General features: G+C 43.3%; 1 protein-coding gene across 3 annotated transcripts in view; it reads right to left on the bottom strand.

The window, feature by feature from the left end:
- The window catches only part of NECTIN3 (nectin cell adhesion molecule 3), a 255,441-nt gene that overhangs the window by 185,446 nt on the left and 43,029 nt on the right, over nucleotides 1-26,966 (bottom strand). For all 3 annotated transcript variants that reach the window (XR_011319221.1, XM_069756443.1, XM_069756442.1), the window contains exon 2: nucleotides 1,320-1,661. Coding sequence is in view for 2 of the 3 variants with exons in the window: in XM_069756443.1 (XP_069612544.1) it covers nucleotides 1,320-1,661 (342 nt within the window). In the remaining variant the exon portion in view is untranslated. The remainder of the gene's footprint in view (nucleotides 1-1,319; nucleotides 1,662-26,966) is intronic.

The following is a 26,966-nucleotide window of genomic DNA, read 5'->3' as shown; positions in this document are numbered from 1 at the left end:
CTGATTGGCAGTTTCACTTTCAACAGCCAATCAGAGCGATCGTAGCCACGAGGGGGTGAAGCCACCCCCCCTGGGCTAAACTACCACTCCCCCTGTCCCTGCAGATCGGGTGAAATGGGAGTTCACCCTTTCACCCGATCTGCAGGGACGCGATCTTTCCATGACGCCACATAGGCGTCATGGGTCGGATTGGCACCGACTTTCATGACGCCTACGTGGCGTCATGGGTCGGGAAGGGGTTAACAAAGTTTGGAATTTTTTTTCACCAGTTAGATAAAAAAAAAAAAGAACCTAGACATGTTTGGTGTCTATGAACTCGTAATGACGTGGAGAATCCTAATGGCAGGTCAGTTTTAGCATTTAGTGAACTAGTAAAAAAGCAAAACAAAAACAAATGTGGGATTGCACTTTTTTGCAATTTCACGACACTTGGAATTTTTTTTCCCATTTTCTAGTATGCGACATGGCAAAACCAATGGTGTCGTTCAAAAGTACAACTCATCCTGCAAAAAACGAGCCCTAACACGGCCATATTAACGAAAAAATAAAAAAAAGTTATGTCTCTGGGAAGAAGGGGAGCAAAAATACCTCTGATCGTTAAGGGATTAAACATATAGTCAACTATCAAAGGTATCATGTTGGCCTCCACTTCTAGCTATTCTTTATTCTTTTCCAAAGACAACTGCACACCTGTAGACGTGTCTGTGCCGGGTATTGCAGCTCATCCACATCCAGGTGTAGCGCTTGTTCTGCAGACAAGGTGTTCTGGGAGCTAGGACTTCACTGACCCCATCTGAACTAAAGGCTTTACGCAGTTACAGGTGAAAATGATATATTATATTAAAGAATGTCACTAAAGCTGTTAAAACACAGCAAGTCTTCGCTTTGAGATGTCACAAACAACTACGGTAAGTTAGATGTAACAGGGTGTAGTGAAGCCTGCCTGGCAAATTCAACAAAATTTATGCCACTTTCGTGGCATAAATTACATCAGACATGTACTCCAGTCGATGACTGGGGTAACATTTCTGGCAAAGACACACAGCACTTGTAAGATGCTTCTAATTCATTAGTAGGCACACAAGACACCAGTCTTAATGAATCAGGCCCAAAGAGCTGTGTTTATGGAGGTTTGATGTGGCAAATCCGTTTGTCTGATCTCCTTCAAAGTGACTTGAGCCTATTCTACAGTTTAGCTGATTTTCGTTTTAATTTGTTTAATTCAGACACATTGTTCCTATATCTGCAATAGAAACAACAATTAGACAAGTGTCACAATTAAGGCAACACTAGAAATCCTTTCCATCTTACTGACTTACCAAGTACGGTCACAGTAGTTGATGACTGTACATTTCCAAGTGGAAATGTAACTGCTTTGCATATGTATTCCCCGGCATCAGGAAAGTCGACATGATTGATAACAATTGTTGCATCGTGAAGTGATGTGTTTTTGAAAGTCGTTCGATTCTGATAAGATTCTTGAAAAGATATTCCATAGAGTGGGTGCTGAACAGCTATAGTTTGAACACTTTTGCCAATTACTTTTTCCCATGAGATTTGGGTTATTGTTTCATTGACTTCAATTAAACACTTCAAAGTAATGTTCTTTCCCCATACTGCAGTTTCATGTGGATCCACGTGTATTGGCCCGGCAAATGAACCTGGAAAAAGAGGAGAAAGTATGCATTTAAGGTGGTGGTAGAAATACTTCAAAAACATGCCATGGAATACCAAACGGCTTACTTTACTAGTATTAACCCCTTTACCCCCAAGGGTGGTTTGCACGTTAATGACCGGCCCAATTTTCACAATTATGACCACTGTCCCTTTATGAGGTTATAACGCTTCAACGGATCCCGGTGATTACGACATTTTTTTCTCGTGCCATATTCTACTTCATGATAGTATTTATTTGTGAAAAACACAGAAATTTGGCGAAAATTTTGAAAATTTTGCAATTTTTCAACTTTTGTGTGATTTAAGGGCATGAAAATTCAGTTATGTTACACAAATTACTTAAGTAACATTTCCCACATGTCTACTTTACATCAGCACAATTTTGGAATACAAGTTTTATTTTGTTAGGAAGTTATAAGGGTTAAAAGTTGACCAGCAATTACTCATTTGTACACCGATTTTTTTTTTAGGAACCACAACATATTTGAAGTGACTTTGAGGGGACTATATGATAGAAAATACCCAAAAGTGACACCATTCTAAAAACTGCACCCCTCAAGGTGCTCAAAACCACATTCAAGAAGTTTATTAACCCTTCAGGTGCTTCACAGGAATTTTTGGAATGTTTAAAAAAAAAAAGAAAAAATGAACATTTATCTTTTTTTCAAATTTTTTTTTACTTCAGATCCAATTTGTTTTATTTTACCACGGGCAACAGGAGAAATTGGACCCAAAAAGTTGTTGTAAAATTTGTCCTGAGTATGCGGATACCCCATATGTGGGGGTAAACCACTGTTTGGGCGCACGGCAGAGCTCAGAAGGGAAGGAGTGCCGTTTGACTTTTTCAATGCAAAATTGGCTGGAATTGAGATCGGACGCCATGACGCGTTTGTAGAGCCGCTGATGTGCCTAAACAGTGGAAACCTCCCACAAGTGACACCATTTTGGAAAGTAGACCTCCTAGGGAACTTATCTAGAGCTGTGAAAATAAAAAAAAAAACCTTTTTTTTTCCTACAAAAATGATCTTTTCATCCCCAATTTTTTATTTTCCCAAGGGTAACAGGAGAAATTGAACCCCAAAAGTTTTGGAAAGTAGACCCCTTAAGCAACTTATCTAGATGCGTGGTGAGCACTTTGAACCGCCAAGTGCTTCACAGAAGTTTATAATGTAGAGCCGTAAAAATAAAAAATCATTTTTTTTTTCACAAAAAGGATCTTTTCACCCCAATTTTTTTCCCAAGGGTAACAGGAGAAATTGGACCCCAAAAGTTGTTGTGCAATTTGTCCTGAGTATGCGGATACCCCATATGTGGGGGTAAACCACTGGGCGCATGGGCAGAGCTCGGAAGAGAAGGACTTTTCAATGCAAAATTGGCTGGAATTGAGATCGGATGCTATGTCGCGTTTGGAGAGCCCCTGACGTGCCTAAACAGTGGAAACCCTCCACAAATGACAACATTTTGGAAAGTAGACCCCCTAAGAAAGTTATCTAGATGTGTGGTGAGCACTTTGAACCCCCCAATTGTTTCACTAAAGTTTATAATGTAGAGCCGTGAAAATAAAAAAACAAACAATTTTTTTTCCACAAAAATGATCTTTTAGCTGGCATTTTTTTTCCCCGGCATTTTTTTTCCCCCAAGGATATCCAGAGAAATTGGACCCCAAAGGTTGTTGTGCACAGTTTGGGCGCATGACAGAGCTTGAAAGGGCAGGAGCGCAGTTTTGGAATGCAGACTTTGATGGAATGGTCTGCGGGCATCACGTTGCGTTTGCAGAGCCCGTGATGTGCCTAAACAGTAGAAACCCCCCACAAGTGACCCCATATTGGAAACTAGATCCCCAAGGAACTTATCTAGATGTGTTGTGAGAATTTTGAACCCCCCAAGTGTTTCACTAAAGTTGATAAGGCAGAGCTGTGAAAATAAAAAATCATTTCCCACAAAAATGATCTTTTCATCCCCATTTTTTTTCAATTTTCCCAAGGGTAACAAGAGAAATTGGACCCCAAAAGTTGTTGTGCAATTTGTCTGGAGTACGCAGATACCCCATATGTGGGGGTAAACCACTGTTTGGGGGCACGGTAGAGCTCGGAAGGGAAGGAGCACCGTTTGACTTTTTCAACGCAGAATTGGCTAGAATTGAGATCGGACGCCATGTCGCGTTTGGAGAGCCGCTGATATGCCTAAAAAGTGGAAACACCCCCAATTCTAACTCCAACCCTAACCCCAACACACCCCTAACCCTAATCCCAACCCTAACCATAACCCTAACCACAATCCTAACCGTGACACACACCTAACCCTAATTCCAACCGTAAACGTAATCCCAACCCTAACCCTAACTTTAGCTTCAACCCTAACTTTAGCCCCAATCCTTTTTTATATAGCTTTTTATTCCGATTTTTGTGAGGCAAAATAACAAAAAAAAGGCAATTCATGAATTTCTTTTGGGGGGACGGCGTTTATACCGTTCTTCGTGTGGTAAAATTGATAAAGCAGTTTTATTCATTGGGTCAGTACGATGACAGCGATACCTCATTTACTGTATATTTTTTTATGTTTTGGCGCTTTTATACAATAAAAACTATTTTATATAAAAAAATAATTATTTTTACATCGCTTTATTCTGAGAGATATAATTTTTTTTAATTTTTCCGGTGATGGAGCTATATGGTGGCTTGTTTTTTTGCGGGACAAGATGACGTCTTAAGCGGTACCATGTTTATTTATATCAGTCGTTTTGATCGCGTGTTATTCTACTTTTTGTTTGGCGGTATGATGATAAATCATTGTTTTTTTGCCTTTTCTTTTAATGGTGTTCACTAAAGGGGTTAAGTAGTGCGACCGCTTTATAGGTCAGGTCGTTACGGACGCGGCGATGCTAAATATGTGTACTTTTATTGTTTTGATTTTTTTTTTAATTCAAATATTTATTTATTGATGGAATAAATATTGATCTTTTTTACTATTAATTTTTATTATTTTTAAAAATATATTTTTACAATTATTTTTTAAAAAAATTTGCATTCTTTGTTTTACACTTTGTCCCACTATGGGACAATCATTTTGTGCAGGCTGATCGCTTCTATAGCATGCAGATCTGCATGCTATAGAATATTTCAGTGCTGCAATCCCTGCACACTGACCTTAGAGACTTCCTGACATGCACTGCGCATGACAGGAAGTCTCTCAGCTCTGGTAACCCATATGTCATCATGACGACATTGGGTTACCATGGGAGCGATCAGGACCCCGTATCATGCAGCGGGGTCTCCGATCCAAAGGCAGAGGGGCTGTCAGCCCCTCTGCCGGTTCCAGAATGCTGCGATCATGTTTGATCGCAGTGTTCTGGGAGTTAAAGTGCCGGGAGCAGTCTATGACCGCTCCTGGCACTTAGTGCCTGGTGTCAGTTGTGAGAATCAGCTGACACCCAGCTGTGATCAGCCGCGCACCCCTCAGGAGCGCAGCTGATTGCATTGGACGTACTATTCCATCCATGGGGATTAAGTCCTAGGTCACATGGACGGAATAGTACGTCCAATGTCAGAAAGAGGTTAGAGGTGGTATTTCCATCTCCAAGATCCTATCCGAATATGTAGTAGGTGTACTAATAATAATATTGGTAAATACCTCCAATTAGAAATGCAGTATAGTTTTCGTGATTCGCTATGTCTCTTTCCTCACATGTAGGCATTGCTATCCATGGATCAGATAGATTCTACTGCGCAGGCGACACCGTCTTGGTGGAGACAATTGCAGTAGCATGTATCAGATCGCCAATAGATGCTACTGCGCAGGTGACCCCCCCACACACCATACAGGCCACCCCGAAGCACGAGCGGATCATTAGCTGAAAACTACAAGATTGCCTTGCACAGGCGTGTACTACGGAGGACACAGCATGAACTTCAACCCAATATTGCGGCCAGCATGCAGCCAGCGGGTAACGAAAGGGTGAATCAAACACCCGAAAACCCTACCCATATGACCACAAACCTGTCCCGCCAAATTCAGGTGACAGGTTCCGTTTAAGTAAAGATCATTCAAAAATGTGGGGGAGATTCACAAGGAGTGGACTGTTGCTGGAGTCATTGCTTCAAGAGCCACCACAGACTATCCAGGACATGGGTTACAAGTGTCGCATTCCTTGTGTCAAGCCACTCATGATCAATAGACAAGGCCAGAAGAGTCTTACCTGGGCCAAGGAATAAAACTGGACTGTTGCTCAGTGGTCCAAGATGTTGTTTTCAGATGAAAGTAAATTTGCGTCACAGAGTCACAATCAGTGATGGTTTGGGGAGCCATGTCATCTGCTGGTGTAGGTCCAATGTGTTTTATCAAGACCAAAGTCAGCGCAGCCATCTACCAGGAAATTTTAGAGCACCTCATGCTTTCCTCTGCTGACAAGCTTTTTGGAGATGGAAATTTCATTTTCCAGCAGGACTTGCCACCTGTCCACACTGCCAAAAGTACCAATACCTGGTTTAAAAAATACAGTATCACTGTGCTTAATTGGCCCGCAAACTCGCCTAACCTTAACCCCATAGAGAATCTATGGGGTATTGTCAAGAGGAAGATGAGACACCAGACCCAACAATACAGATGAGCTGAAGGCTGCTATCAAAGCAACCTGGGCTTCCATAACACCTCAGCAGTACCACAGGCTTATCACTTCCATGCCACGCTACATTGATGCAGTAATTGATGCAAAAGGAGCCCCGACCAAGTATTGAGTGCATTTACTGAACATATATTTCAGTAGGCCAACATTTCAGATTTTAAAATCATTTTTCAAGCTGGTGTTTTAAAGTATTCTAATTTACTGAGATAATGACATTCGGGTTTTCATTGCCTGTAAGCCATAATCATCCCACTGCCAGTGAGTGACAGTGGGATTTAACTGGTTAAGAGTCACAGGTGGAGCAGTGCTCTACCAGTGGCTGTTAAAGGGAACCTGTCACCCCCAAAATGGAAGGTGAGCTAAGCCCACCAGCATCAGGGGCTTATCTACAGCATTCTGTAATGCTGTAGATAAGCCCCCAATGTATCCTGAAAGATGAGAAAAAGAGGTTAGATTATACTCACCCAGGGGCGGTCCCGGTGCGGTCCGATGGGCGTCGCGGTCCGGCGCCTCCTATCTTCATCAGATGATGGCCTCTTCTTGTCTTCACGCTGAGGCTCCGGCGCAGGCGTACTTTGTGTGCCCTGTTGAGGGCAGAGCAAAGTACTGCAGTGCGCAGGCACTGGGCCTCTCTGACCTTTCCCGGCGCCTGCGCACTGCAGTACTTTGCTCTGCCCTCAACAGGGCACACAAAGTACGCCTGCGCCGGAGCCGCAGCGTGAAGACAAGAAGAGGACGTGATCGTAAGAAGATCGGAGGCCCCGGACCAGACCACGACACCCACCGCAGCGGGACCGCCCACACGCGTGAGTATAATCTAACTTCTTTTTCTTATCTTTCAGGATACATAGGGGGCTTATCTACAGCATTACAGAATGCTGTAGATAAGCCCCTGATGCTGGTGGGCTTAGCTCACCTTCCATTTTGGGGGTGACAGGTTCCCTTTAAAGGAAAATTATGGCTGATTAAATCAGCTGTCTTGTGCTGGGAAAGATGTGGGGTGACACGCTGTCAGAACATATGATGCAAATATACGTCATATGTCTTGAAGGGGTTAAAGTGAATCTGTTTGCAGGCATTCCTATTTAATCTCAGAGCAACATAATATAGGGCAAGTGAGCTTGATTCCAAGGATGTGTTACTTACTACTAGGCTGTGTGCTGTAGTTTTGATACAATTGGTGTTTTATCAGCAGGAGATTATTACTGCCTGACATTGTCTCACGTGCACGGCATTCAGACTAATCTGTGCAAATCTGCCCCGATCACTGACTGGCAGCTTGCTGACAATGTACACAGTGCTGTGGGCTGGGTTATTCACAGTTTGGCATTATGACCACTGCTACATCTACAACAGATAAAACAGAGTCTATCAAAATTATACCAAGCAGTCCTGTAAGTGATACATCATTGGAATCAAGTTATCTGCCCCTCATTTTGGGCTGCTCTCAGATTACACAGCAAAAATCTGTCAGATTCCCTTTAAGGGGTTAAAAGCATCACCAATCATTTTTCACATACATGTATATATACATGTATAATGTATAGTGCCGTAAATAAATGAAATGTGAACATTTCAGTTATCTGTATGACAAGCAAATGCTTGAGAACTGGATATGCTTTTATTCGGCTATTTCTTTTATATCTCCTTTCTTTTATTTTCTAAAAAGGCACCTACTGTACCATCATTATACTTCCTGGCTAGACAGGTGATTATTACTATTTTTTGTTTCATTTTTGTCACAAAAACTAAGGACATGGCACATTAAAATTTATATAATTAATCTGTCTGAAAGAAATGGCAAAAAGCCTTGAATTTCATACTGTGTCAGACCGATTTAAGTAAATTGAAGTACCTCAATTTTAAGGCAATAATAGGAAAGAAATCTGCCAAGAAACAACTAGCAAAAATGCTCCAGAGCTATTAACAGGCTTTGTCAGGACACCCAACAGGGAGTAGCGAGAAGTCGGATTCCATAAATGTGCCAAAAACCTTCTGGCAACCTCGTACACACGGTGCAACAACCCGGGTACAAGAGCTTTTCAATAACAGTAAAGAGTACACAAGACATTTCCTGGGATATTCCTCAAAAACCATACATGCATTACAACTGCATGAGGACTGTGCGGTAGTAATGAATTTATATAAAGTGTTTCTATGGAAACAACACATTCACTTTGATTGAAGTCAGTGAGTAAAACAATGTAATTCTGTTTACTTCTAAAAAGAAACAAACAAATGTAGTGTCTAAAAGGAGGTGTGAATAGTCTTAGAATCACAACCAAAAGGCCATTCAGTTATTGAAAAAAAAAAATCACAACAGTTCATTGTTTTTCACCCACTTTGCTATTATTGATGTCATGAGCCTATTAACATTCAGTGATTTACAAGACTTAATTAATTATTTGGGTAAGGGAGTCACTGCTTCCCAATAATGGACCTTGTGAACAGTATTTTCATATCATTATAATAATAATATTAATCTTTATTTTTATATAGTGCTAATATATTCCGCAGCGCTTTACAATTCATCTTGACACAGAAAGTAGATCATTGATAAATAACTTATTTATTGTTCACCTTTTCCTACAAAACAATTGGATTCTCAGGTAATAATTATCCCATGATGATGCAGCCAACTATAACCTTAATACCACAATTGCTTTTATCCTTTTCCCCCCTCTCCACATTTAAATGAACATTTCCAGCTTTCAAAATTATTTTTTTTGCTTCAAAGCCAATAATTTACAAATACTAAATATTCTTTATTTTTTCCAATTTCTTTTTCATTTCTGTCTGTAATAATTTTTGCTGAACTGCTACACTGATTTATTAACGGCAGGTAAAAGGTTGATGTACAATTCAATACAACTGGTCATATACAATGGAAATAACAGGCAATGTTGCGGAGTCACATGCTTCCTATACCTTGATTGTGGCTGCTATTAAAACAATACAATATAGCTCTAGATTGCAATGCTGCCATGAACTGTAGCTCAAGTCGTCGTGTCCACAGCACCCGGAAGGAATACAAACCTGGCGCAGGAGTGCGAAAAGATGGATTGTTTCTGTTATGCTAACATTTCTTCAATCTATTTATTTCCATGGTATTAATATATCTGTTATCTGTATTGTTTCTCTAATAAGACATTAAAGGACGTATTGGCTTCTTGTAAGTGCAGAGGTTTAGTTGTAAATCTGTTTCCTATTGTGCATGAATTTTCAGTTTAGTGATTTTTTTTTCTAAAAGGTACATAATTAAACAGGGAATCTAAAATGTGGAATCGTTAACAAGAAGTAATATACTCAACTGAAAAAGTATGTTTGCACTGCACTTTTTTCAGCTATTTTTAGGCGAGTCCACTAAGATTAAATAAACACCGGAAAAAAGCAGGAACAAAACGATAAAAAGAATGGTCCTATAAATTTATATGCGAGAACTACTTGCTGTTCACATGTTCAGGTTTTTCAACGTTCTTCAAACTTTGGAAGACATCAAGGGTTTTAATGAGTTTATTCCTCTGGGATTTTCTAGAGAGAAGCTCATTACTTTACAAGTCAATGGGAAGGCTTGGAGCATTTTGTCTGCGTTTTTACTTTAAGAAATGCTCGCATTTTCTTCATTGATCAAGGGAGAGAAAAAACACATAAGGAAAACACTAAAAAGATGTCCAAAAAAACATTGAAAGAAAATCCTGAAAGCATTTTAGAAATGAAGTGCAAACCAAGAAATACTAAAGGAAAAAAAAAAGACTTAACGTTTACGGTGCTCCAGAGAAAAGGAGCGTTTCCTTAAGCATCCTCTTGCTCATCATATAGCCATTCATATGCGATTCCCATAGTTGTGACCATTTCTCTTCTGCTTCCCTCAATGTAACACACCCGTCTCATCTTCAGGGCTGAGCACAATTCCCCTTCCCTATGGCCACAAGTGTCGTCTGGCGTTCCTCATATCACTTTGTTTGAGTAGTGAGACTAATGTGTCCGGTTGCCAATGGTTTGGAGTTTGCCACTATCCAGTTTCTTCTGTTGCCATGATCTCAACAGACTGTTGAATGATTTCTTCAGTTTTTCCTGAGAGCAACCCACATTGTTAGTGTGTTCTTATTGCGCCACAATCTGCTGAGGATTCCGCTTTCTACATCTGAGTGCTGCTTCTGACCTGCCGTTTTCCTCTTCATTTGCTCTCTTGTGGCTTCCAGTGTATCCTGCTTCACTTGTCTGCCATCCAGTATATTTTGTGTCCGGGTCCTCACACACTGGATCTGTATGTCCACCGACCTACGAATTTGTAACCATGTGCTGTGTACTGTCTTCCATGCTGCTGTTTCTGTATATGTGCTACATTAAGAAATAGTACACTGATACATTCCTAATCCTATGTATGGGAGGCAATGCAGCTACAGCTAGTCTCCACCCACCAGCTAAGAGAGAACTGAAAATTAACACTTAGGGCCCGACAAAGTATTCATGCCAGAATTCTGGTATAAAAGCTTTAAAAATTTGCAAACTGTAGGCATTGCGCCTAGGTTTGGCGACTATTGGCATCTTCACGCAAGTTCCTCCCAGCTCCACTGAAATGGGCAGAGAGGGTGCAGGACAGTGTGTGGCTGGGAAGTGATGATACAGATCATCTAATTAATGACGAGCTGTGGCATTTCATGGGCGAGAATCTCACTCCAGGCACCGAGCATGGGCACGTCAGATGCTGCAGATTCATGAGCAGGTATGCACCTCTTCATAAATCAGGAGCATCTGACTCCAGCACACCCCCTCTTCAAGACCAGTGACAACAATGTCAGCCCAAAGTCTGCAAAGGAGAAAACTTGTGAGAATTGCAGGATACACGTCATATAATGGCGAGAAATAGTGTTATGATTCACATACACACAACAGCTTATAGTGAAAAGTCACCTGAAATGACATGTAAACATCACGCTCTTCACATTTAATGTTGTCCAAGCTAATTAAAAAGTTACACATAGGCAGCAAAGTAGGTCAAGTAATGACTATATGCTGACGTTCTCCTGGTAGTTCCAACACTGCCTCCCCAATGTTCCCTGCTTGTCTTCTGCTTAGTTGGTGACAAACGTCACAGCCTGTGCAGTGACATGACCTCTGTAACCAATCACTCTTCCGCAGGTTTTGGGCTAGCCTAGCAATAGAAATAAGACAATTGTTTACATAAAATATATTTGACAAATTAGATTGATTAAATTTAAATTTAGTCTGGGAAAATATTTTAGCAAGCCACAGATTCGTGTTCTCACAGTACTCTCACATGTTGCCAGCAGAGGCAGCTTTGTCTCTCCAGCATGGGAGAACCACCGGGACACGGTGGCTTCACAGCAGAGTCTGCCAGAGGCACACGCTCATTGCCTAGGTAACTGGCCAGTCTGAGGACTGCAGGGTGGCCGGGAATCTAGGCAACAAATCTCTACAGAACACAATTACATTTCCCTCCATACTTGAGAAATGAGAGGAGTTTTAGTGAGAGGTATATTGCAAAGTTGCTTATTTTAACAAGCACTTTACCGTTTTAACCCAACTTGAAACAAACCTTCTAACTGCCGATAACACAAGTATTTCACTAACATGCACGGTTAGCTTTAGTAAATAACAGAAAGGGCCTCTTACACTAAGCAGGAACTGGAGATAGGAAAGCAACTCCTCCCATTTGGCAACTGCATTTCTTTGGTTTACAGAACTAAACAGAAAACAACTAGACAATAAGATAACACAGGAAATACCTGAACAATACAGTCCCTGCAGCATAACAAAGTGAAACTTTATTCCAGCTTCATTTCGATTTTCCACTAATGTACATGGTATATAAAGGCTAAGCAAATTACTCATACTGCCCACAAGATGGCAACATTCCTCTTCTGGAACATATTGTTCCTTCCTGACACATGGAGCACAGCAGTAAGGAAACACATAATAGAGATGCAGTGTGTAATGTGCACATAAATAGAAGGCAACATGGTGACATTTCACAGTGTAGGTAAAGGAGAAATAGCCAGGCAAAACGAGCGTAACCTTTCCTATACGTTAAATAATGAGCATAAATCAAGTGACAATAGCAATGTAGTGTACCTTAAGGGACCTATGAGAAATAACAGCCTGTTTACATAACATTCAGACAACGTATCTACCGTATATACTCAAGTATAAGCCTAGAATTTCAGCCCATTTTTTGGGGCTGAAAGTCCCCCTCTCGGCTTATACTCGAGTCATACCCAGGGGTCGGCAGGGGAAGGGGAGCGGGGGCTAATTATACTCACCTGCTCCTGGCGCGGTCCCTGCATGTCTTTTCCCCGGCGCCGCAAGCTTCTTCTTGTACTGAGCGGTCACATGGTACCGCTCATTACAGTAATGAATATGCGGCTCCACCTCCCATAAGGAAGAAGCAGCAGCGCCGGGGAAGCAGGGACTGCACAGCGCCAGGAGCAGGTGAGTATAATGGGGAGCGCAGTGCTGCGCGATATTCACCTGTTCCCCGTTCCAGCCGCCACTCTGTCTTCAGCAGTGACGCTCAGGTCAGAGCGCGTGGTGACGTGGTTAGTGTGTGCCCTCTGTTGTGAATTCTGTTGTCGAGCTCCCTCCTGTGGTCGTGAATGGTACTTCGGCGAGTTCTGTCTATGGGCTCCCTCTGGTGGCTATGAGTGAAGCTGCGGCTTCTGAGGTTCCTTACACAGGTGACGTGGTTTATCCTTTGGTTGGCTGCTCTATTTAACTCCTCTCAGATCGTTACTCCATGCCAGCTGTCAATGTTTTTGCATTTGTTCAGTTCGCTCCTGGATCTCTCTGGTGACCTGCCTTCTCCTGCAGAAGCTAAGTTCCTGATAGTCATTATTTGTTCATTGTTTTCTTGTCCAGCTGGTTATCATGATTTTGTCTTGCTAGCTGGAAGCTCTGGGATGCAGAGTGGTCCCTCCGCACCGTGAGTCGGTGCGGAGGTCTTTTTTGCACACTCTGCGTGGTCTTTTGTAGGTTTTTGTGCTGATCGCAAAGTTACCTTTCCTATCCTCTGTCTATTTAGTAAGTCTGGCCTCCTTTTGCTGAAACCTGTTTCATTTTTGCGTTTGTGACTTTCATCTTTACTCACAGTCAATATATGTGGGGGCTTCCTTTAACTTTGGGGAATTTCTCTGAGGCAAGGTAGGCTTTATTTTCCATCTCTAGGGCTAGATAGTTCTTAGGCTGTGACGAGGCGCCTAGGTCTGGTCAGGAGCGCTCCACGGCTATTTCTAGTGTGTGTGATAGGATTAGGGTTTGCGGTCAGCAGAGTTCCCACATCCCAGAGCTCGTCCTGTATGAGGTTTAATTATCAGGTCATTCCGGGTAGTCTTAACCACCAGGTCATAACAGTACAGCTGGCCCAAAGTATTAATGCATCTCAATAGAGGGATAAGAGAACTTCTGAGACCATTTTTTTTTTCTTTGCACTGTGTTTTGTTTCTCTTTTCCCCTAGACCTTTGGGTGGTTCAGGACACAGGTGTAGGTATGGACATTCAAGGTCTGTCCTCTTGTGTGGATCATCTCACTGCAAGGGTACAAAACATTCAAGATTTTGTGGTTCAGAATCCTATGTTAGAGCCTAGAATTCCTATTCCTGACTTATTTTCTGGGGATAGATCTAGGTTCTTGAATTTCAAAAATAATTGTAAACTGTTTCTAGATTTGAAATCCCGCTCCTCTGGTGACCCCGCTCAACAAGTAAAAATCATTATTTCTTTGTTGCGTGGTGACCCTCAAGATTGGGCATTTTCCCTTGCGCCAGGAGATCCTGCATTGCGTGATGTTGATGCATTTTTTCTGGCGCTTGGATTGCTTTATGATGAATCAAATTCAGTGGATCAGGCAGAGAAAATCTTGCTGGCTTTGTGTCAGGGTCAGGATGAAGTGGAGGTGTACTGTCAGAAGTTTAGAAAGTGGTCTGTGCTTACTCAGTGGAATGAATGTGCCCTGGCAGCAATTTTCAGAAAGGGTCTTTCTGAAGCCCTTAAGGATGTCATGGTGGGATTTCCCACGCCTGCTGGTCTGAATGAGTCTATGTCTTTGGCCATTCAGATCGATCGGCGCATGCGTGAGCGCAAAGCTGTGCACCATCTGGCGGTGTTCTCTGAGCATAGGCCTGAGACAATGCAGTGTGATAGGACTTTGACCAGAGCTGAAAGGCAAGAACACAGATGTCGGAATTAGCTGTGTTTTTACTGTGGTGAATCCACTCATGCTATCTCCGATTGTCCTAAGTGCACTAAGCGGTTCGCTAGGTCTGTCACCATTGGTACGGTACAGTCAAAATTTCTTTTGTCCGTTACTCTGATTTGCTCTCTGTCGTCCTATTCTGTAACGGCATTTGTGGATTCAGGCGCTGCCCTGAATTTGATGGACTTGGAGTTTGCCAGGCGCTGTGGTTTTTTCTTGGAGCCCTTGCAGCATCCTATTCCATTGAGAGGAATTGATGCTACGCCTTTGGCCAAGAATAAGCCTCAGTACTGGACTCAATTGACCATGTGCATGGCTCCTGCACATCAGGAGGATATTCGCTTTTTGGTGTTGCATAATCTGCATGATGTGGTCGTTTTGGGGTTGCCATGGCTACAGGTCCATAATCCAGTGTTGGATTGGAAATCTATGTCTGTGTCCAGCTGGGGTTGTCAGGGGGTACATGGTGATGTTCCATTTCTGTCAATTTCGCCTTCCACTCCTTCTGAAGTCCCTGAGTTTTTATCAGATTACCGGGATGTATTTGAAGAGCCCAAATCCGGTGCCCTGCCCCCTCATAGGGATTGCGACTGTGCTATTAATTTGATTCCTGGTAGTAAGTTTCCTAAGGGCCGTCTGTTTAATTTATCTGTGCCAGAGCACGCCGCTATGCGGAGTTATATAAAGGAATCCTTGGAGAAGGGTCATATTCGTCCGTCGTCACCATTGGGAGCAGGGTTCTTTTTTGCGGCCAAGAAGGATGGTTCTTTGAGACCTTGTATTGATTACCGCCTTCTTAATAAGATCACAGTCAAATTTCAGTATCCTTTGCCGCTGCTGTCTGATTTATTTGCTCGGATTAAGGGGGCTAGTTGGTTCACCTAGATAGATCAGCATGGTGCGTATAATCTTATGCGAATTAAACAGGGTGATGAATGGAAAACGGCATTTAATATGCCCGAGGGCCATTTTGAGTACCTGCATATGCCATTCGGGCTTTCTAATGCTCCATCTGTGTTTCAGTCCTTTACGCATGACATCTTCCGAGAGTACCTGGATAGATTCATGATTGTATATTTGGATGACATTTTGGTCTTTTCGGATGATTGGGAGTCTCATGTGAAGCAGGTCAGAATGGTGTTCCAAGTCCTTTGTGCGAATTCCTTGTTTGTGAAGGGGTCAAAGTGTCTCTTTGGAGTTCAGAAGGTTTCATTTTTGGGTTTCATTTTTTCCCCTTCTACTATCGAAATGGACCCTGTTAAAGTTCAGGCCATTTACGATTGGACTCAGCCGACATCTGTGAAGAGCTTGCAGAAGTTCCTGGGCTTTGCTAATTTTTATCGTCGCTTCATCGCTAATTTTTCCAGTATTGCTAAACCGTTGACTGATTTGACCAAGAAAGGTGCTGATGTGGTCAATTGGTCTTCTGCGGCTGTAGAGGCTTTTCAGGAGTTGAAGCGACGTTTTGCTTCTGCCGCTGTGTTGTGCCAACCAGATGTTTCGCTCCCTTTTCAGGTTGAGGTTGATGCTTCTGAGATTGGAGCAGGGGCTGTTTTGTCGCAAAGAAGTTCTGATGGCTCGGTGATGAAACCCTGTGCCTTCTTTTCTAGAAAATTCTCGCCTGCTGAGCGCAATTATGATGTGGGCAATCGGGAGTTGTTGGCCATGAAGTGGGCATTCGAGGAGGGGCGACATTGGCTTGAAGGAGTTAAACATCGCGTGGTGGTCTTGACGGATCACAATAATTTGACTTATCTCGAGTCTGCCAAACGGTTGAATCCTAGACAGGTTCGATGGTCGCTCTTTTTCTCCCGTTTTGATTTTGTGGCTTCATACCTTCCAGGATCTAAGAATGTGAAGGCTGACGCCCTGTCAAGGAGTTTTGTGCCTGACTCTCCGGGTGTTCCGGAGCCGGCGGGTATTCTTAAAGAAGGGGTAATTTTGTCTGCCATTTCCCCTGATTTGCAGCGTGTGCTGCAAAAGTTTCAGGCTGATAGACCTGACCGTTGTCCTACGGAGAAACTGTTTGTCCCTGATAGATGGACTGGTAGAGTTATCTCTGAGATTCATTGTTCAGTGTTGGCTGGTCATCGTGGAATCTTTGGTACCAGAGATTTGGTGGCTAGATCCTTTTGGTGGCCTTCTTTGTCGCGGGATGTGCGTTCTTTTGTGCAGTCCTGTGGGACTTGTGCTCGGGCTAAGCCCTGCTGTTCTCGTGCCAGTGGGTTGCTTTTTGCCCTTGCCGATCCCGAAGAGGCCCTGGACGCATGTTTCCATGGATTTTATTTCAGATCTCCCTGTTTCTCAAAGGATGTCGGTCATTTGGGTGGTTTGTGATCGCTTCTCTAAGATGGTCCATTTGGTACCCTTATCTAAATTGCCTTCCTCCTCTGATTTGGTGCCATTGTTTTTCCAGCATGTGGTTCGTTTGCATGGCATTCCAGAGAACATCGTCTCGGACAGAGGTTCCCAGTTTGTTTCGAGGTTTTGGCGGTCCTTTTGCGCTAAGATGGGCATTGATTTGTCTTTTTCTTCGGCTTTCCATCCTCAGACTAATGGCCAAACCGAACGAACTAATCAGACTTTGGAGACATATCTGAGATGCTTTGTTTCTGCTGATCAGGATGATTGGGTGTCCTTCTTGCCTTTGGCTGAGTTCGCCCTCAATAATCGGGCCAGCTCGGCTACTTTAGTTTCTGCTTTTTTCTTTAATTCTGGTTTCCATCCTCGTTTCTCTTCAGGGCAGGTTGAGCCTTCGGACTGTCCTGGTGTGGATGCGGTGGTGGACAGGTTGCAGCGGATTTGGACTCATGTGGTGGTTAATTTGACATTGTCCCAGGAGAAGGCTCAACGTTTCGCTAACCGCCGGTGTTGTGTTGGTCCCCGACTTCGTGTTGGGGATTTGGTTTGGTTGTCATCTCGTCACGTTCCTATGAAGGTTTCCTCTCCTAAGTTTAAGCCTCGTTTCATTGGGCCTTATAAGATTTCTGAAGTTCTTAATCCTGTGTTATTTCGTTTGGACCTTCCAGCTTCTTTTGCCATCCATAATGTGTTCGATAGGTCGTTGTTGCGGAGATACGTGGCACCTATGGTTCCCTCCGTTGATCCCCCTGCCCCGGTGTTGGTTGAGGGGGAGTTGGAATATGTGGTGGAGAAGATTTTGGATTCTCGTGTTTCGAGACGGAAACTTCAGTACCTGGTCAAGTGGAAGGGTTATGGTCAGGAAGATAATTCCTGGGTTTTTGCCTCTGATGTTCATGCTGCCGATCTTGTTCGTGCCTTTCATCTGGCTCATCCTGATCGGCCTGGGGGCTCTGGTGAGGGTTCGGTGACCCCTCCTCAAGGGGGGGGTACTGTTGTGAATTCTGTTGTCGAGCTCCCTCCTGTGGTCGTGAATGGTACTTCGGCGAGTTCTGTCTATGGGCTCCCTCTGGTGGCTATGAGTGAAGCTGCGGCTTCTGAGGTTCCTTACACAGGTGACGTGGTTTATCCTTTGGTTGGCTGCTCTATTTAACTCCTCTCAGATCGTTACTCCATGCCAGCTGTCAATGTTTTTGCATTTGTTCAGTTCGCTCCTGGATCTCTCTGGTGACCTGCCTTCTCCTGCAGAAGCTAAGTTCCTGATAGTCATTATTTGTTCATTGTTTTCTTGTCCAGCTGGTTATCATGATTTTGTCTTGCTAGCTGGAAGCTCTGGGATGCAGAGTGGTCCCTCCGCACCGTGAGTCGGTGCGGAGGTCTTTTTTGCACACTCTGCGTGGTCTTTTGTAGGTTTTTGTGCTGATCGCAAAGTTACCTTTCCTATCCTCTGTCTATTTAGTAAGTCTGGCCTCCTTTTGCTGAAACCTGTTTCATTTTTGCGTTTGTGACTTTCATCTTTACTCACAGTCAATATATGTGGGGGGCTTCCTTTACCTTTGGGGAATTTCTCTGAGGCAAGGTAGGCTTTATTTTCCATCTCTAGGGCTAGATAGTTCTTAGGCTGTGACGAGGCGCCTAGGTCTGGTCAGGAGCGCTCCACGGCTATTTCTAGTGTGTGTGATAGGATTAGGGTTTGCGGTCAGCAGAGTTCCCACATCCCAGAGCTCGTCCTGTATGAGGTTTAATTATCAGGTCATTCCGGGTGCTCCTAACCACCAGGTCATAACAGCCCTCTGCCTGAACGTCAGTGCTGAAGATGAACGAAGTTAGGTGAATATTGAAAGTGCCGGGGGCCTGAGCGACGGAGAGGTGAGTATGTGTTTTGTTTTTATCGCGGCAACAGCAAATGGGGCATGTGTCTGTATGGAGCATCTTCTGGGGCCATAACGTTTGTACAGTACTATATGGGGCAAGTGCCTGTATAGAGCATCGTATGGGGCCATAACGTTTGTGCAGCAGTATAAAGGGGCAAGTAAGTGTCTGTATAGAGCATCTTATGGGGCCATAACGTTTGTGCAGCACTATAATGGGGCAAATGTCTGTATAGAGCCTCTTATGGGGCCATAACGTTTGTGCAGCACTATATGGGGCAAGTGTCTTTATAGGGCCATAATCAACGTTTGTTCAGCACTATATGGGTCAAATATCTTTATGGAGCATCTTATGGGGCAATAATCAACATTTGTGCAGCATTATATTGGGCAAATGTGTCTATGGAGCATCCTATGGGGCCATTATTAACCTTTATGCAGGATTATATGGGGCATATTTTAATATGGAGCATCTTATGGGGCCCATCATAAACTTTATGGATCATTATATGGGGCTCCTGATTCAATATGGATATTCAAAAACACTTAACCTACTGATGTCTCAATTAATTTTACTTTAATTGGTATCTATTTTTACTTTTGACATTTACCAGTAGCTGCTGCATTTCCCACCCTAGGCTTATACGCGAGTCATTACGTTTTCCCAGTTTTTTGTGTCAAAATTAGCGGGGGCGGCTTATACTCGGGTCGGCTTATACTCCAGTATATACGGTATATTTAATTTCCACTTTGATGACAATCTGTACGTTATTACATGTCTCTATGCGAGAATAGAGTGAAGATTTATAAACACCAGTATCCGTGCAGAGTAGACCGGTTACTGAGAGAAGAGTGACCTGTCTAAGATCAAACGCCAACGGTTAGCAACAAATCGGAAAGTGAAGTATGTGTAATCGCGATTAAACCTTCAAGGATACATTTCTCAGAAAAACCCCAACGAAATACTATAAGGAAGGTTTGAATGTAATAAGCATAATGGGGCTTTATACCCTTTAGTAAGGGTTCAAATATCATGCTGACTGGTCCTCTAAAGATTCCACACGAACACTGATGAATACCATTTATTCACACACAGGTGTACAATTACCACAATTACAGCAGTTTTCCTCCGTCATCTCTATTAACCCCTTAACAACCGCCGATACGCCTTTTAACGGCGGCAGTTAAGGGTACTTAAACCACAGCGCCGTTAATGAACGGCGCTGTGGAAAAAGTGAATAGCGCCCCCCAGTCGGACTTTCTCTGGGGTCTCGGTTGCCGGGGATAGCCGAGACCCCAGAGAACATGATTCGGGGTTTTTTTTTTACCGACTCCCGAGTTGCGATCACCGATAATTAACAGTTTACTGGCGGTCGCAAAAAAAAAAGCGATTTCCCATTTAATTTCTCTGTCCTCCGATGTGATCGCACATCAGAGGACAGAGAAATGGGGTCCCCGATAGCCCCCCGTGCTCCTCGTGGCTCCCAATGGGCAGCCATCTTTTTCTGGCCAAAAAATGGCAGGCGCATGCGCAGTGCTCCCGCCAGCCGGCACCCGGAAGATCTTTGGGGTCTCGGCTGCCGGGGGTAGCCGAGACCCCAAAGAACATGATCGGGGTCGGTTTTTACCGACCCCTGTTTTGCGATCGCCGGTAATTAACTGTTTACATGCGGCAGCAAAAAAAAAAAAAGCGGTGTGTTCTTCTCTGTCCTCTGATGTGATTGCACATCAGAGGACAGAGAAATAGGGGGATTCGGGGACCCTGTTATACTTACCGGTGTCCCTGGGTCCTCCTGCATCCCCTCCTGCCCACCGGCTTCTTCATCCGGTAAGAAAATGGCCGGTGCATGCGCTCCCGCCATGATCTGCCAGCCGTCAGCTAGAGGTTTTGGGGCTAAATTTTAGGGTTAGGGTTGGGGCTAAATTTAGGGTTAGGGTTGGGGCTAAATTTAGGGTTGGGGTTAGGCTTCTTTCACACTTGCATCGGTACGGGGTCGTCGCAATGTGTCGGCCCAACGTACCGACGCACGTTGTGAAAATTGTGCACAATGTGAGCAGCGGATGCAGTTTTTCAAAGCATCCGCTGCCCAGTCCATGTCCTAGGGAGGAGGGGGCGGAGTTACGGCCACGCCTGCGCGATTGGAAAATGCGGAAGCGACGTACAAAAAAAGTTACATTGAACGTTTCTTGTGACGACGGTCCGCCAAAACACAACGGATCCAGTGCACAACGGACGCGGCGTGTGGACATCCGTCACGATCCGTCGGCAATACAAGTCTATGGGCAAAAAACGCATCCTGTGGGCACATTTGCAGGATCCATTTTTTGTCCAAAACGACGGTTTGCGAAGGATGCCACACGACGCAAGTGTGAAAGTAGCCTTAGGGCTAGGGTTAGTGTCGGGACTAAAGTTAGGGTTAGGGTAGGGTTAGGGCTAGGGTTGGGGCTAAATTTAGGGTTAGGGCTAGGGTTGCGGCTAAAGTTAAGGTTAGTAAAAAAGAGAATTAGAGCAGCACAAAGAAAAAAGTCTGGGTGCAGAGCCCTCCAGGCAAGTACCAAACCTCAATTATAAAAAAGAAAAGATGGAGTCAGCACACCGTTTGTAGTGAAAAAGAGCTTATTTAATCAGCCCAGAAAGCGACGTTTCGGTCGCAACAGGAACCTTTCTCAAGAAAGTTAAGGTTAGAGTTGGGATTAGGGTTAGGGTTTGGATTAGGATTGGTATTAGGGTTAGGGTTGGCATTAGGGTTACGTTTTAGATTAGGGTTAGGTTTGGGATTAGGGTTAGGGGTGTATTGGGATTAGGGTTAGGTTTGAGGTTAGGGTTGAGATTAGGATTGGGGGTGTGTTGGATTTAGGGTTTTGATTAGGGTTATGGGTAGGGTTGAGATTAGGGTTGTTTTGGGGTTAGGGTTGTGATTATCGTTAAGGTTGTGATTAAGATTATGGATCAGGTTGGGATTAGGGTTAGGGATGTGTTTGAGTGAGGGTTGGAGTTAAAATTTGGGAGTTTCCACTGTTTAGGTACATCAGGGGGTCTCCAAACACGACAGCCAATTTTGCGCTCAAAAAGTCAAATGGTGCGCCCTCCCTTCTGAGCTCTGCCTTGCACCCAAACAGTGGTTTACCCCCACATATGGGGCATCAGTGTACTCGGGATAAATTGGACAACTTTTGGGGTCCAATTTCTCCTGTTACCGTTGTGAAAATAAAAACTTGGGGACTAAAAAATCTTTTTTGTGGGAATTTTTTTTTTATTTTCATGACTCTGCTTTATAAATTTCTGTGAAGCACTTGGGCATTCAAAGTTCTAACCACACGTCTAGATAAGTTCCTTGGGGGGTCTAGTTTCCAAAATGGGGTCACTTGTGGGGGGTTTCTACTGTTTAGGTACATCAGGGGCTCTGCAAACGCAACATAATGCTAGCAGACCATTCTATCAAAGTCTGCATTCCAAAACGGCGCTCCTTCCCTTCAGAGTCTGTCGTGCGCCCAAACAGTGGTCCCCCCCACACATGGGGTACCGGCATACTCCGGACAAATTGGACAACATCTTTTGGGGTCCAATTTCTCTTGTTACCCTTGTGAAAATAAAAACTTGGGGGCTAAAAATCTGTTTTGTGGAAAAAAAATATTTTTTATTTTCACGATTCTGCATTATAAAGTTCTGTGAAGCACTTGGGCATTCAAAGCTCTCACCACACATCTAGATAAGTTCCTTGGGGGGGGGGTCTAGTTTCCAAAATGGGGTCACTTGTGGGGGGTTTCCACTGTTTAGGTACATCAGGGACTCTGCAAACGCAACATAACGCCCGCAGACCATTCTATCAAAGTCTGTATTCCAAAACGGCGCTCCTTCCCTTCCGAGCTCTGCCATGTGCCCAAACAGTGGTCCCCCCCACATATGGAGTATCGGCCTACTCAGCATAAATCACACAAATTTTGGGGTCTAATTTCTCCTGTTACCCTTGTGAAAATAAACATTTGGGGGTGAAAAGATCATTTTTGTGGAAAAAATATGATTTTTTTATTTTCATGGCTCTACATTATAAACGTCTGAAGCAGTTGGGGGATCATAGTGCTCACCTCAAATCTAGATAAGCTCTTTGGGGGGTCTAGTTTCCAAAATGAGGTCACTTGTGGGTGGTTTCTACTGTTTAGGTACATCAGGAGCTCTGCAAATGCAACATGACACCCGCAGACCATCCCATCAAAGTCTGCATTCCAAGCGGCGCTCCTTCCCTTCCGATCCCCGATGGGTGCCCAAACAGTGCCCTCCCCACATATGGGGTATCCACATACTCAGGACAAAATTGTCAACAGATTTTGGGGTCCAATGTTTCCTGTTACCCTTGAGAAAATAAAAAATTGCAGGCTAAAAAATCATTTTTGAGGGGGAAAAAAAGGATTTTTTTATTGTCACAGCTCTACTTTATAAATTTCTGTGAAGCACTTGGAGGTATAAAGTGCTCACCACACATCTAGATAAGTTCCTTAAGGGGTCTAGTTTCCAAAATGGGATCACTTGTGGGGGGGGGGTCCACTGTTTAGGCACATCAGGGGCTCTCCAAACGCGACATGGCGTCCGATCTCAATTGCAGCCAATTCTACATTGAAAAAGTAAAACCGCAAACCTCTTCCAAGCTCTGCGGTGCGCCCAAACAATGGTTTACCCCCACATATGGGGTATTTACGTACTCAGGAGAAATTAGACTACAAAAGTTGTTGTGCAATTTCTCCTGTTACCCTTGTGAAAATAAAAATTTGGGGGCAAAAAGATCGTTTTTGTGTAAACAAATGCGATTTTTTATTTTCACAGCTCTACGTTATAAACTTCTGTGAAGCACTTTGGGGCTCAAAGTGCTCACCACACATCTAGATAAGTTCCTTAAGGGGTCTAGTTTCCAAAATGGTGTCACTTGTGGAGCGTTTCCACTGTTTAGGCACATCAGGGGCTCTCTAAATGTGACATGGCATCCGATCTCAATTCCAGCTAATTCTGCATTGAAAAAGTCAAACGGCGCTCCTTCTCTTCCAAGCTCTGCGGTGCGCCCAAACAGTGGTTTACCCCCACATATGGGGTATTGGCGTATTCAGGAGAAATTGCACAACCAAATTTATGGTTAAATTTCTGTTTTTACACTTGTGAAAATAAAAAAAATAGGTTCTGAAGTAAAATGTTTGCAAAAAAAAAAAAGTTAAATGTCAATTTTTTTTCCTTCCACATTGTTTCAGTTCCTGTGAAGCAAAGGGTTAATAAACTTCTTGAATGTGGTTTTGAGCAGCTTGAGGGGTGCAGTTTTTAGAATGGTGTCACACTTGGTTATTTTCTATCATATAGACCCCTCAAAATGACTTCAAATGTGATGTGGTCCCTAAAAAAAATGGTGTTGTAAAAATGAGAAGTTGCTGGTCAACTTTTAACCCTTATAACTCCCTAACAAAAAAAATGTTTCCAAAATTGTGCTGATGTAGATATGTGGGAAATGTTATTTACTAGCTATTTTTCGTGACATATCTCTCTGATTTAAGGGCATAAAAATAAAGTTTGAAAATTGCAAAATTTTAAAGATTTTTGACATATTTCCGTTTTTTTCATAAATAATCACAAGTAATATTGAAGAAATGTTACCACTAACATGAAGTACAATATGTCACACAAAAAAAAAATCTCTGAATCAGCGGGATCTGTTAAAGCATTCCAGAGTTATAACCTCATAAAGTGACAGTGGTCAGAATTGTAAAAATTGGCTCGGTCATTAAGTACCAAATTGGCTCTGTCACTAAGGGTTAAAGATTAAAAACAGAATTCCACACAAACACAATTTATAAAGTCCCACTCATCTCTATTATAAACTCAAATGTCAATTCTTTACATAAATTTAAAAAGGGGACACTGCTTACAAGCGACTACCGAATTATTAAAGCCTCCATTTTCCAGCTTTCTGCCTCAATTTGGCACAAACTTTAAGCTTACAATTCAGTGTCATGCTTTATATTCCCAACATGTGGGCACTGTGTATAGGGGAACATGGCACAAGCCACTACACTAGTAATAAGTTGCATAGTACAGTTGAAAAAAAAAATGTCCATCATGTTCAACCACAGAATTCCCCATGTTGTTGGTGTGGCTTGCTTCTATTGGGTTTTATTAACCAAAGCTAGGAGGAATAACTAACACTAGAGAAAACAGAGAATGGATTCAGAAGGCTCAAAATAAGCTTGAACAATGGGCAGCGACTAATAAAATGGTATTTAACAGGGAGAAATGCAAAATTCTACCTCTGGGCAAGAAAAAAACGAAAATTACATCTACAAAATGGGAGGAATAGAACTAAGCAACAGCATGGGTGAAAAAACGAGTATACTAAGATCACAAACTGCACGAGTCAACAGTGTGATGCAGCAGCAAAAATGGCAAACAGTTCTGGGATGCATTAAGAGAAGCATAGAGTCTGGATCACTTTAAGCAATTATCCCCCTCTACTCCTCCTTGATCAGGCCCCATCAGCAATACTGTGTCTAGTTCTGGGAAACACATTCTTAAAAAAAGACAATGAAAAACTGGAGCAAGTTCAGAGAACAGCTACCAGGATGGTGAGCGGACTGCAAACTGTGTATTACGAGGAACGGTTAAAGGATCTGGGAATGTTTAGCTTGCAAGAAAGGAAGGCTGAGAGAAGACTTAATAGCGGTCTACAAATATCTGAAGGGATGTCAGAGGAACGGTTAAAGGATCTGGGAATGTTTAGCTTGCAAAAAAGAAGGCTAAGAGGAGACTTTTTTTTTACTAAGGGTATAAAATTTAAAAGTTTGACAATTGCTAAAGTTTCACAATTTTCACCAAATTTCCATTTTGTTTCACAAATAAACGCAAGTCACATTGAAGAAATTTTACCACTATCATGAAGTACAACACATCACGAAAACATTACCTCAGAATCAGGTGTATCCACTCAATTACTCCAGAGCTATTACCTCAAAGTGACACTGGGCAGAATTGTAAAATATGGCCGGGTCATGAAGGTGAAAACAGGCTTAGTGGTGAAGGGGTTAAAAGAACTATTCAAATGAAAAATTCTACTGAAAGATTCATGACACCTACAGTAGAAAGTGAAGCAAATGTCAAGTCTTGTGCAGATCTAACATGCGGGTATAATACCTATGCAGAGAGAAATGAGCCAGAAAACCATTTGTTTTTTAAGGACTATGTATGCAGAAACACATAAAAGCTTCCTAAGGCCTGTCTCACACGTCCAGATAATTCCGGTACCAGAAAAATCGGTACCGGAGTTATCCGTGTCCGTGTGCTCACATGGCACATCAGTGTGGCACACACGCGGCAGCCGTGTGCCGACTGGGTACCACACGCACCGTGCAGGAGACAGCGCTACAGTAAGCGCTGTCCCCTGCTTTGAGTGCTGAATCCAGAATTCATTCCTTCTTCCCAGCAGTGTTCGCTGGAGAGAAGGAATGAAAAATCATTGTTTTTTTATTTTTTGTGTGTTTAAAATAAAGTTCCCGGTCAGCTCCCGCCTCCCTCCCCCTGTGCGCCCGTCCGCTGGCATTAAAGTGACCGCTCATACAGGACAAGCAGCGACACTGAGAGGAAGCATCGAGGGAGCTGGGTAAGTATTTTAATTCCTTCTCTCCAGCGAACGCTGCTGGGAAGAAGGAATGAATTCTGGATTCAGCACCCAAAGCAGGGGACAGCGCTTACTGTAGCGCTGTCTCCTGCACGGTGCGTGTGGTACCCAGTCGGCACACGGCCAGCATCCGTGTGCGGTACGTGTTTACACAGACCCATTGACTTTAATGGGTCCGTGTGATACGTGCGCTCCCACAAACACTGACATGTCTCCGTGTTTTTCAAACGGGAGACGGTACATGAAAACACGCTGACATGTGCAGGGACATATTGATTTTAATGTGTCTACGTGAGGAAACTGTCACCTCACGTACCGGAGCCACTGATGTGTGAAACCGGCCTAAGGGTATGTTTCCACGTTCAGGAAACGCTGCATTTTGACGCTGCGTTTTGACGCTGCGTTGAGCCGCAACGTCAAAAACGCAGCGTCCAGATGTTACAGCATAGTGGAGGGGATTTCATGAAATCCCGTCTCCACTATGCATTAAAAGACGCATGCGGCATACCCGCGAAAACGCACATGCGGCGCGTCTTTTAAGAACGCAGCATGTCCTTACAATGCAGAAACAACGCAAG

This window comes from Ranitomeya imitator, chromosome 3 (assembly GCF_032444005.1).
Source record: "Ranitomeya imitator isolate aRanImi1 chromosome 3, aRanImi1.pri, whole genome shotgun sequence".
Lineage (NCBI taxonomy): Eukaryota > Metazoa > Chordata > Amphibia > Anura > Dendrobatidae > Ranitomeya > Ranitomeya imitator.
Note: the sequence above shows the minus strand (reverse complement) of the source record. Positions and strands in the feature narration are given on the sequence as shown.